This window comes from Pygoscelis adeliae, unplaced genomic scaffold, assembly GCF_000699105.1.
Source record: "Pygoscelis adeliae isolate BGI_AS28 unplaced genomic scaffold, ASM69910v1 Scaffold88, whole genome shotgun sequence".
NCBI classification, from domain to species: domain Eukaryota; kingdom Metazoa; phylum Chordata; class Aves; order Sphenisciformes; family Spheniscidae; genus Pygoscelis; species Pygoscelis adeliae.
This window is the reverse complement of record NW_008825616.1, coordinates 2,548,859-2,561,745: the sequence shown is the minus strand read 5'-3', so window position 1 is coordinate 2,561,745 and position 12,887 is coordinate 2,548,859. Positions and strand designations below refer to the sequence as shown.

The 12,887-nt window shown below is 46.7% G+C and overlaps 1 protein-coding gene across 1 annotated transcript in view; it reads left to right on the top strand.

Moving 5' to 3' along the window:
• Positions 1–1,220: 1,220 nt before the first annotated feature.
• Positions 1,221–12,887, top strand: part of VIPR1 (vasoactive intestinal peptide receptor 1) — an 80,287-nt gene continuing 68,620 nt past the window's right edge. The window contains exon 1 of the mRNA XM_009333294.1: positions 1,221–1,326. Within this exon, the coding sequence (XP_009331569.1) occupies positions 1,260–1,326 (67 nt within the window). The 5' untranslated portion in view covers positions 1,221–1,259. The remainder of the gene's footprint in view (positions 1,327–12,887) is intronic.

Genomic DNA, 12,887 nt, shown 5'->3' with positions numbered 1-12,887 from the left:
TTGTTCCTTCAAAGGATTTCTGGGCCTTCTGTCTCACAAACTTGTCTGGCAAATATATGGATAGAAAAATAGCTCACACATTTTGAAACGAGACATAAAAAGATCTTTTTTTCTCCTTTCTCTGCCTATTTCTGATTAAAATATATGCTTTTTCCAAAATCCGGCAAGAGTGAACACTGAATTGATGACTTCTTACAGGCAAAGGCTCATCCCCTGCCCTCAAAATCTGTCCCTGAAGTTCACCCGACTCATGGTTTTTCCTGCATTGCATTTAACAGTGACGGTATAAACTCAAGCCAAGACTTCTGCTTTCTTCGCATCATTCCCCTTTGCCGACTTTTTGCAGCTGAGTTTCTGAATCGGTTTCTCCCTGCTGAATGCCGTTTCCAATCTCTTTGAAAGAAATGGGGTTTTGTGCAGCACCGTGTGTAATAGGACCTTAATTTCTGCTTGCAATTGCCATAGCAATGAAGGAAGGTGTTCCCTCCAAGTTGAGAGCGTGTTGGTGACAAGGGGACACTGTGTTATGTGACCCATTGTCCAGCTCCTGGTTCCTTTTTTGGAATGCAAATTGTCATTTGCAGATTTTATGATTGAGGCAGTTCATGAATTACATGTTGTAAGGAGTCCATGATTAATCACCTGAACATTTATAGCCACTGTTGTATTACAAACACAATATAATTAGGTCTGACTGAGGAGAAGCCACTTGGGGGAAAAAGTCTTGTCATTGGGAATTTCCTGCTTCTTAGCTCCTTGATCTCCTAATCTGCATCAGATTTCATTCTTATTTGATTTGGGTTTTGTTTTGCTTTGAATTAGCATGAGCCAGGAGGCAGACCATGTGAGAATGGAGGGAAGAAACCTTATAAGCACAGAACCCACTGCTCTTGGCATGAATATTAAAACTGCCATCTCCCTGCCCTAGATAGCTGTTGGTGTGAGGTTAGTCAGGCAGGGTTCCCGGAGCATAAAGAGGCAGAATTCCTCCTGATCATCAGAAAAAAATAGTTTGGTTTCTTTTAAGGAAGGCATGGAGGGAAATGCTGTTTTTTTTCAGCAGGCTCTGGGTTATACTTCCTTCTCTCAAGCAAACATAAAATTAGGCTGGGTATGTATCCCCATTGTGCGGTGGCCCAGGGGAGCTCAGGTGGCCATGAATTGCCAGGAACGCATCTCTGAGGATAGATGGGTTTTGCTCACTCTCTTCTTCTCTGCCCTTTCTGCAGGCATCCAGCACACGTCCGGAGTGCACCATCATGCAGGAGATTGAAGAGGAGCGCAGCCAGTGCTTGGCAGAGCTTATTGGGGATAACCAGACTTCAGGTATGGGGATGCTCTCTTCTCTCCCTGGCCTGCAAGCCAACATCACCCAGCCTCACATCTGCCTTGCCCATGCCACTGCTCACCCCCTCTGCTGCTGGAGCAGGGCAGTCACTCCAGCTGATGTTGAGCTCTTACATTAGGAGGGAGACAAATAGGTACTTCCAAAGTCCGATTCAATCGACCAAGAGTTTGAATAGTTCGCTGGGGATCACCTGCTGCCTCCCAGCTAGGTAAGCCTAGCTTAGGTGTCTCAGTGTGTTTAATCACAGTCAGTCTCCCATCTCTCTGAACTGGAAGTGCCTTAGCCAATTTTTCCCTGGGATCTGAAAGCCTCAAGTTCTCATAGACCTTGGTTTGCTTCAAGGAAAGTTATGGTGACCTTCTCCTTCCATTGAATCTCATCCCCATGCCAAAATTCCTCCTGCCCCAGTGGTGAAGCAGAGGAAGGAAGGGTATGCTCCAAGGCTGCAAGGAATCTATGAAGTTGGGCCAGGCAGCTGAGATCTTCTCCTTGTTCACGTGACATGGAGCACACACCACACTGGGCAGTCCTCCTGGAAGGCTCTCCGGTCCCCTTAACCCACCCCCTGCTTCAGTGATCAGGAGAGGAGGGCCAGGTCAATGACGCCACCTTTGCTCTCCGGCCTCACAAGGTTTCTCCATCCCGGCCTCAGGCAGCAGCCATGGAGCTATGCCTCCCTTGAGGAGCAGGCCTGGCACACCACGCGTTGGGCACGTGGGGTTTCAGAGCAGGGGAGAGGCTGCGGGATGTTGCTGTGAGCAGAGGAGCTCCAGACCAACCTGTGAGACAGGACACGGGTAGGTGATGTTGAAAGGGTCTATGCTAACACAATTCCCCAGTGGGCAGCCTGCAGAGAGCTTGGGAGATTTTGATACAGCCACCCATGCTCAGTCTTAAATTGTAGAGATCAGTGTGGCAGAGAAAGCAAGCTTTTGGTCTTGGTGCTGTCCCATCCCATCCCATCCCATCCCATAGCAGTGCTGTCAAAGCCCCAGGTTGAGGCATCGAGTTGGACCTCTCCCCCTCCAAGTGACTCTCTCAACTTACAGGTCCTGGTTTTGTGGGTAAAGAAGGTGTAGGGACCAGTGGCAGGCTGTCAGGCTCCGAAAACAAGGGATCGCATTGCTGGGGGAAGGGGTGGGAAGGTGCGTATCCTGCTTGATATTTGCATCCCACCTCCCAAAAGAGGAAAAAGTGGAAGAGGATGTCTTCTCATCCTCTCTCTCTTGGCGTTGCTTGCAGTTAGGCTACAGACAGAAGGACTGTTCTACACAATGCTTATTAACGATAGAACAGCATCCTGGGGACAAGCTGATCCCTGGAGGAGCTTTGCCGAATGCAAGGATGGCTTTTGGCCCCTGCTTTTATCTACTAAGATATGGTTTTCTTTGGTTCGGAAACTATTTCAAGTGTGCCTGTACAGTTAAATGGAGTCGTTTGAAGAAATGTTCTCCTGGAATCCAGTAAAGGGAAAAATCAGGGTCGTTAAAAACATTCGTCTGAAAGCCAACTAAATGCTTCATTTCATTTTCATGGACATTTAAAGAAATTCAATTAAATACAGTACATTCAAAATAGAAGAATAAATACTTGAAGTGTTAATATTTTCTTTCTGCTTTTTCAAAATTATTTTTCTCATTGGAAAGTTTAATCCAAAACAGCTTTTTTTATCTCTCCAGTGAATTAAACCACTGAAAATATTTTTCCGGATTCTGATGTAAAAACACACTCGGTCATTTTGCAAACCCTTAATGCCCAAGCACTAGCAAGTATAGAAAAATCCTTTGGAGTTTGTTTTTCGTAATGGAATGCTGAAATATTGGACTGGGATAATTCTGCATTTCCACCAGTCACTACCCATAGTCATTAAATGGGACTGATTCAGAAATCGCAGTTGTGAGCACTATAACATGTTTTTTGTCCGTGGAGGCAGTACCTGCTACTCCTGAGTTAATGTCAGGTGTCGTTTGTGTATGTCTGCATGTCCCGGGTAGAACTGGTCATTGATGACATCAGTGTGGAACAAGTGTGTGTAGGGACACAGAGTGTGTGCAACCAAATCTTACGAAGCAAACTGTGTGGAAAGCACTTGGCATCCATTTGCCCCAAAACATCAGCAGGTATTTAAGAGCTCCAGACCCGACTCTTCGCTAGGCACTCACAGCTGCCCTTGTGTCATGGTTTAACCTCAGTTGGCAACTGAGCACCACGCAGCCGCTCGCTCACTCCCCCCGCAGTGGGATGGGGGAGAGAATTGGAAGGGTAAAAGTGAGAAAACTCATGGGTTGAGATAAAGACAGTTTAATAGGGAAAGCAAAAGCCGCGCAGGCAAGCAAAGCGAAACAAGGCATTCATTCACTCCTTCCCATGGGCAGGCAGGTGTTCAGCCATCTCCAGGAAAGCAGGGCTCCATCACGCTTAATGGTTACTTGGGAAGACAAACGCCATCACTCCAAACGTCCTCCCCTTCCTTCTTCTTCCCCCAGCTTTATATACTGAGCATGACGTCCCATGGTGTGGAATGTCCCTTTGGCCAGTTTGGGTCAGCTGTCCTGGCTGTGCCCCCTCCCAGCTTCTCGTGCACCTCCAGCCTGCTCAGTCGGTAGAGCATGGGAAGCTGGAACGTCCTTGACTAGTGTAAGCACTACCTAGCAAGAACTAAAACATCGGTTCCTTATCAATTTTGTTCCCATCCTAAATCCAAAACACAGCACTGTACGAGCTACTAGGAAGGAAATTAACTCTATCCCTGCCGAAACCAGGACACCTTGCCATCAACAGAAAGAAACCAGCACCTCTAAAGTGTTGTCTCTCAAATGGGTGACAGTGGGTGAATCATCTTATGGAGAAGTCTGTTTTGAAAATGGTGTGGACTGGTAACTTCAAAGTGTCTAAGTGGCATGTCTTTCCCCCTTGGAGTGTTTAAGGCACAGCATGTGAGCACATGTAGGTAGAAAAAGCTGTTTTTCTGGAGTAGGCTCCGTAACTCAATAAATGTAGCCGAGCACAGCTGCAAAACAAAACTTTAAACTTTGACAGTTGGGGATGAGGGGAAAGTTTGGTGGGGAGAATCTTATGAAGGTGATGATATGAGATCATATGAAGGTGATGACTGTTTAGTTTGAGTGTTGCTGGAAAAAAAAAAATCCTAGTAAAACTCCCAGGAAAAATGTAATTTTAACACGGTTCAGTCCCTCAGAGAAGGAGAATGGAAAGCAATTGAGATTCCCTGCCATCCATAATGTAATACCTTGATTTATGGCCAGGTAGGTGTACTGCCTTCTGTGCATTCCACATCCTTTTAGCAAAAAGAAAATCACTTGAGGTTTAACAACTGATTTGTTATCCTTTCTAATTAAATGAGTGGAAATAAGGAAACACACCATCTCGGTACAGTCTGGAAATAAAGCTTTGTTTAGAAGCCATTATCAATTGTATTGATCAGAGGGGCTTAATCACAGATGTAATTTGATGTGTCAGATACATTAGTCACTTATTAAGAACACCTGATGGTAGTGCTGAGATTGATCACCAGCTCAGGATAAGCAGGTAGATTTCCACTGGTAAACAATAACGTTTGTCTTAATGCTATTTTGTCTTCGAACACCCATTCCTCATAGTGGGTGTATATGCAGGGGTGAAATCGATGCTTTCCTTCCAACTTAAACCCCTGTGTTTTCAGTGCTGGTAGTAGGTGCCAATTGCTGTTCCTGGTGTCAGCAGTCCTGGACCACGGGACTGCTGTTTATTATTAGCAGGATGGGAGTCTCTCTATTCCCTGTTAGGAGTGTGTTTCAGTATCCGTGAAGTTACCCACATTTGAGGAGACTTTAGCAGGGACACAGGAGAGACATGGGGGTCACAAAAGCGCGACCACCTCTGATGAGAAGAGGTCAGCAGCACAGGAAGGGCTGCAGAATCATAGAATCATAGAATCATTAAGGTTGGAAGAGACCTCCAAGATCATCGAGTCCAACCGTCAACCCAACACCACCATGCCCACTAAACCATGTCCCTAAGCGCCTCATCTACCCGCCTTTTAAATACTTCCAGGGATGGTGACTCAACCACTTCCCTGGGCAGCCTGTTCCAATGTTTAACTACTCTTTCAGTAAAGAAATTTTTCCTTACATCCAATCTAAACCTCCCCTGGCGCAACTTGAGGCCATTTCCTCTCGTCCTTTCGCCAGTTACTTGGGAGAAGAGACCGACACCCACCTTGCTACAACCTCCTTTTAGGTAGTTGTAGAGAGCAATGAGGTCTCCCCTCAGCCTCCTTTTCTCCAGGCTAAACAACCCCAGCTCCCTCAGCCGCTCCTCATAAGGCTTGTTCTCCAGACCCCTCACCAGCCTCGTTGCCCTTCTCTGGACACGCTCCAGCACGTCAATGTCTGTCTTGTAGCGAGTGGCCCAAAACTGAACACAGTATTCGAGGTGCGGCCTCACCAGTGCCGAGTACAGGGGCACGATCACTTCCCTGCTCCTGCTGGCCACACTAGTTCTGATACAGGCCAGGATGCCGTTGGCCTTCTTGGCCACCTGGGCACACTGCCGGCTCATGTTCAGCCGGCTGTCGACCAGCACCCCCAGGTCCTTTTCCGCCAGGCAGCTTTCCAGCCACTCTTCCCCAAGCCTGTAGCGCTGCATGGGGTTGTTGTGGCCGAAGTGCAGGACCCGGCACTTGGCCTTGTTGAATCTCATACAGTTGGCCTTGGCCCATCGATCCAGCCTGTCCAGGTCCCTCTGCAGAGCCTTCCTACCCTCGAGCAGATCAACACTGCCGCCCAACTTGGTGTCGTCTGCAAACTTACTGAGGGTGCACTCGATCCCCTCATCCAGATCATTGATAAAGATATTGAACGAGACCGGCCCCAGTACTGAGCCCTGGGGAACACCGCTCGTGACCGTCCGCCAACTGGATTGAACTCCATTCACCACAACTCTCTGGGCCCGGCCGTCCAGCCAGTTTTTGACCCAGCGCAGAGTCCACCTGTCTAAGCCGTGAGCCGCCAGCTGTGAGATGCAGCTAGGGAGAAAACAGCAGGGAAGACCAGTTTATGCTGGCAGTGTGTACACAGGAGAATAAAACGGCTGTGAGATCAAAGTCTGGACTTTAAAGGAAGTTTGTAACCATCAGAGGAGACTGAACAGCCTTTCTGGAGGTCTGCAGGAAGGAGTGTTTTATTGACTTCATGGCAGAGCTTGCCCAGTTTATGAAGGGGTGTGTAGGATGCAGCTGTGTATTGCAGCACAGGACTGGATTTCATGAGCGGGACTGCCCTTGCAGTCCTCTGCCCTGTTATCCTTTCAGCTCCATGCTGAAATAACTAGTAAAGATGTAAAGTGACAATTGTGATTCAATACAGAAGTGGATTCTTTACCATTAAAATCAAGACTAAGTAGACTGAGACCGGTTGGTTTCACACAGACAAATAGCCGTTACATGGGAATGACTTCTCGTGAGGGATTTCTTTCACTTGATTTTAGGTAGCTCTAGCGTGTTCTGGCCAAGTGTAGGCACCTCTTTTAGGATGTGATGAATCATGTTCACATTGTCTTGCCTGTTGACGAGATCTTCGTTTACTATGAGGGGATTCGTAGTGAGCAGCTCAGCTGTGTTGGAAATAACCACACTTCGCAGATGATTCCTGTCCTGGTGTTCAATGGCTTGGAGGGGATTTGGCCAAATGAGGTGAAGTCCCAATTCCATCATTAGGAGTGATGAATCTGTTTGTTCACATACAGAATTGCATTTCGGGAAGCTAAACTTTCACTTGGGTATTTGTTAGATGATCTTTCCAATCCTTTGGCCCCCAAAGAGTGCTCACAATATAATTTGAGGCATTATTAAAAAAATCTTTTGAAAAACCTGTTACTGTGCAAGTGGCAGGATTCTTCCCTGCTCAGTGCAGGAGATGATGTACAAAATGCCTCGTCTCAATCTCAGTGCAGACTGTGTTCCTAAAGGACCTAAAACTCAAGTCAGTGAGATGCCTGCACCATTTCTATGAAGTGATAGAGAAGACTTTTTTGCTGGGTTTTGACACGTTGGAAAAGGAGTTTTGGTTATTCCTCCCCTTATCACACAGCTAAGGAGAAAATGCTGCTGGATTGCATCACACACGGACGTACCTGGGGGTTGGACTAGTGAAATCTGTAGTTTTGTTATGTGTGAGGTGTTTGTGCAGCCACATCCATTAGCTGCGGAGGCCTTAATTTCCCACCCTAAGCATGTTTTAATCCCACTCCATGCTAGTCTCACAGTTGGTCTCCCCGCAAACTTTGCCTTTACTTGATATCCATAGATTATTGCAACTACAGCAGCACTGTTGCTGCAGTTAGGGTGACTCCCTGGGTCTCTTGGCCTTAGTTTTCCTCCTTTAAAACAGAAATATTAATATCTTCCTATCTAGCAGGGGTTAAGGTAAGGACAAACAAATTGAAAAGTGTCCAGCTCTTTTACGATTGGGACTAATAAAAGTACTGTGGGTAGACAGAGGAATAGGAAATGCAGTATTTTGGCAGCACCCACAATTTGAATTCACAGGAAGCTACTCTGTATCTGGAGAGAAACAACACCCCAAAAGAGAAAATACATGTCATCCAGGTTACGTTGCCTCTTCTCTTTCTCCACCTTTCTTCTCCCAAATATATCTCTACATAGTATCGTACATCAATCTGCAATGGCTGCGGGTGCAGATTTTTGTGGATGATGTTTTCCCAGCAGCTTCTTAGGGAGTTCCTTGGGGATGCTCAAGTTATATCTGACATAGACAAAGCCACATTGCCCTATATGCCAGTGCCGAGCAATGCAGTGCTGTAACGGGTATGCAGAGGCAGGAGCTAAAGTCCTGACAGTGCTCCAGTGTCCAGAACAGCTGGGACATTTAGCTCAGCAGCATCTCAGTGCAGTTACACCACCAGTGACCCTGCAGCGCTGCTTTCTGCAAGATCGGTGTACTGTAAGCAACTGGTAGCAGGTCAGGTTTGGGGGTTCAGCTGCACCGTTCAAAGAGTTCCCAGACCGTCTGAAATTTTCAACAGCCAGTGCCTGTGGGAGTCCTGCCTGGGCAACTGCAGTGTCAGTTCAGCCAAGTCAGTCCCAGGATTTGAACGCGTTCGGTGAGAGCTCTCTCTGCCACCCCACTGAGCAAGTGTGATGGGAGGTTTTTGAGAATCGCTTTGCAGAGAGCAGTTTGCACGCTGCCAGCAGCTGCTGCGATAGCAGGCTGCGATCTGCCCAGTAGCTGCTTGGGCTATCTTCTTTCCCTTTCCTTTTGCTCTCTGGCTGTACAGGGCTGCTTCTCTGGTGGCATCTCCCACCCACGGCAACGTAAAACAAACAAATAAGGCAATTCCACAGCCTGGGCTTCTCCAAGGCACTTAGTAGTTTTAGGAGCTTATAATAAATAGAGTTCCTCAGTCCTCTGTATTATTTTGAAAATGCTTACAAACATATTTCAAAAGTGAAGAATGCAATCCCAGCCCCACTGAAAACCAGGCTTTCACTCCAAATACTTTTTCAGCCAGGACATCTGTATGCAATCCAGTGACTGCTTAGCTGATAATACAGTTAGCAGCAGTAGGGAAGCACTTTCCCAAGGGTTAGGAGGAGAGGATGGCTGAAGGAGGTTTTGCTTTCCAGACTCACAGATGGTGGCAAATCTCTCTCTGTGTGAAGTGTGGCTGAGCTCCTAAAGGCTTGCTGCAAGGCAGGTCTCACCGCTGCGTTGCCTCTTGCTGACTTCCACTGGCTTTTTTTCCTGTAATGATCCCCGAGCACAGTGGGGCTTTTTGGTTTTTGTTTTTAAGAAAGCCTCACCTCTCCATGGCTGCAGCTTACAAACAGTTCAGCTCAACCTGAAGCACCCAAATAAAATTAAAAAAAGGTAACCTTTCTTTTTTGTCAAAAAGCCAAGAAAAGCAATCAGGTCTAGGTCGGTTGGCTCAGCTCATTATCTGTTTATCCCATTATTGCTAATCAATTCGCTCCGCAATCAGATATCCTTTCAGAGGTAGGAGAGTCATTTAGGAATGGCAGTTGAACGAGGTACTGTGACTCGTGTTTGGGTGGAATGACCAGCTCTGGAGACCATGCCGCTATGCAGGAAACATGGCATCGTATGGTAAACAGCCTTCGCGGAGAGTGGTGGGAATATCAGGCGGCACTTGGGCACGGGAATCCTGGCCCAGTTTTGGAGTTTACTTTAATGGCATGGAAGTTTGAGTATGAGGGAAAATATTCAAGAACAGAGAGGAGAGCTTTAAACCACAGAAGACTCCTGACACCAGAGCCTCATGACCTGAGCAGATGGGATGCGGTTTTCTGCATTAACATAGAACCTTGGCTTAGTATCACAAAATCACTGAGGTTGGCAGGGACCTCCTGATGCCACCTAGTCCAAACCGCTGATTAAAGCATGGTCAACCAAATCAGGTTGCTCAGGGCCATGTCCAGTTGGGTTTTGAATATCTCCAGGGATAGAGAGTCCACAGCCTCTCTAGACAACCTGTTCCAGTGTTTAAGTATGTTAACAGGGGGGAAAAAAAAAATCTTATGTTTAAATGGAATTTCCTGTTTTTCAGTTTGTGCCCATTGCCTCTCTGTTTTCTTTGCTTTCCCCTGAACACCATCGGATATTTATACACATTGTTAAGATCCCTCCTGAGCTTTCTCTTCTCTAGGCCGAACAGTCCCAGCTCTCTCAGCCTTTCCTTATATGTGAGATGCTCCAGTTCCTTAATCCTCTTTGCAGCCCTTTTGCTGGACTCTTTCCAGTATGTCCATGTCTCTTGTGTACTGGGGAGCCCAGACCTGGACCCAGCACCCCAGATGAGTCTCACCAGTGCTGAACAGAGGGGAAGGATCACCTCCCTCAAACTACTGTCAACGCTCCTCCTAATTCAGCCCAGGATACCATTCACCTTCTTTGTGGCAAGGGCACATTGCTAGCCCATGTTCAACTTGGTGTCCACCAGGACCTCCAGGTCCTTCTCTGCAAAGCTACTCTCCAGCCTGTATGGGTGCATGGCATTATTGCTTCCCAAGTGTAGGACTTTGCATTTCCCTTTGTTGAACTTCCGTCACTATGGTTTTTCAGGGCTTTTTTTTTTCTCCAAAAGGGAAAACCTTTGGCTTGATTTGGTTCCTAAATTCTTGCAGAAGTTAAGTGTAAGTGAAATGAGCTCAGAACTTCACAGCTGGAGGCTGTCAGCACCTCACAGAGCCAGACCTGCATTTTGTCTGCCTGTTCCCCACAGTTCAGTAGCGTGGAGATAGCTGAGATGATTTTCTAAGTGTCAGTGAAAATTGCCAATAGCCATCAAGGAGTTGCTACAGCCGAGCTGCTTCTGATACCTCGAGTACTTCAGCACTGCACTTTATATTTGCAATCTAGACCTGTCTGTCTTGCAAGCAGGATTTGAAACCCAATCAAAAAGTCAGAAAAGTGGAAAACGTGAAAGAAAATAGTGCCAGTCCCCTTCCCAATGCCTGTTCACATCTGCTTAACTTGTACATGCTTCACACTTGTTATGGGCAATAGAGCTGAGTCCTGCAAGCTCATCATCAGCATTGTTGCATGCAAAGAAATCCAGGTGGGAAATGGCCCATGTTGTTTAAAAAATGAATACTGCTTTTGCTGTTCCACAAGCCTAGAGTGGAGGCTGGCTTGAAAAGCCAAATTTAGAGCTTGGGGTTCTTTGTCAGTCTCCCTTGAAGAAGTCAGGCCGTGTTTGATGGGAGAAGAAACAGTGAACATACGGAAATTAAAAGTCAAGCTGGAAAAACATTAATGAAGTTTAAATTAGGAGTCTGTTTATTCATCACCATCTGTTTATAGTGCAGTAAGATAAGAAATAATTAATAGTTCCTTGCTTGCAAAAGTTCAAGTGAATTCTCACCTTCCAGTTGCATAAGACCTCCTGCAATAGATGATGTGTCGGATGGATTTGTATGACAGTCCAGTTATCAGCAGCTCTCCAGGTGCTCCATCGCTAGAGTAGGCACTATGTGGCTGATGGCAGCTCAAGCGCTCAAGGTAGTGCACACAGCAGGGCGGAGAAGGGGGTGGATGGATCACTCGCCCCAGGCTGGGGAGATGCTGCATTTTCTGGCTACATCAGGGTGGTGGTACAACCCTGAGACCTGCCAAGTGCTCATGTGGGTGCTCCTTACACCTTCACATACATGAGGATGCATGGTTTTGTTAGCAAAAAGCCACTGTTTTAAACTCAGTAGTGGAGGGAGCATTCAGATGAGCCACTGAACTGGTAGATTTGAAGGGTGGTAGCTTCCAGGGGAAATATACATCTTGGCAGACGTCTGAGGGGGACTCCATGTAATAATGTAAGGTGGCACTGGTGCAGCCAGAGGAGAGACCTGTCCCCAGGCTGAGAAGCTCTGCAGAGAGGCTTTACTTGCAGGGGAAGCAGGCAGGTTTGTCCCTGTGCTTCAGAGCAGTCAAAGAAAAAAGTCAAGAAAAGTCAAGAAAAATAGTCGGACCCCCTTGGACATGGGTTGACTCTTGTGAGCCCTTAGCCACACGTCAAAGTTCTTAATGAATGCTCTTGGATAATCAGTGAGGCCTCCTGTTGTCATTTCAGAATTGTGTAGGGCTATCATAAGTCTTGTACCATATCCACCAGCCCCTCCAAAGATCTCATATATCCTGGGACACCAGGAATGGCATTAAATGACTACTGCTGGTCCGCTAAATCAAGCCCTGAGGATCTAGTCAATGTATTCAATGAAGCCTGGAGAACAATTTAGTTCAGTCTAAACTAGATCCCTACATTTGATCTTAATGATCTCTTTAAAGGTAATGTGCTTTTTTTTTTTGTTCTTTCTTTTCTCTTAAAAGGACCTGCAGGACTTCTTTCCATGTTGTCTTTCCTTAGTTTTTCATTTACTGTACCTTATTACTCTGGTCTAGGTGATACAAAGGGCCTCTTGGTTTCAGTCTTGCTCTGACCAGCAACATCGGGCAACTTCCAGATATGACATCTGTCCTTTCTACTCCTGGACAACGTGGCCTCTCCTACAACAGCAGAAAATTCAGCCATGTGACATCAAGACCTTAAACCCCAGACTCTCATTTATCTCTCTTAGAGGATCAGTACCAGAGTCAAGGTGCCTTTTATTTAACAGAATTTTTTCTTCCAGTTACTGGACAGTGGCCATGATACTCAGTTGGGACAGGCCACTGCATGGTACCTCCAAATGGTCTTCCCTCATTAACACTTTCCTCATCTGCTCTGGGACTCTTCCCAGCCACCAGCGCTTCCTGCTGCAGCTCTTACAGAGGTGGAGCCTGCACTCTGGAAATTCAAAAGAAATCTGCCCTGTATTTTTCAGAGAATAACCTTCCCTTGACCACGCTAGGAAAGCTGGCATCTGAAATGTGAGAAGGAAGCACATGTTGCCATGGTGGTAAACCCAGCTTCAACCCTTAGAAGTAAGCAGCCCCCCGACTTTTGTGTTGGCTGCTTTGATCCAGTCTGAAGCTGATGGCCATTCTTCCAGGCCATGAGGCTTTTT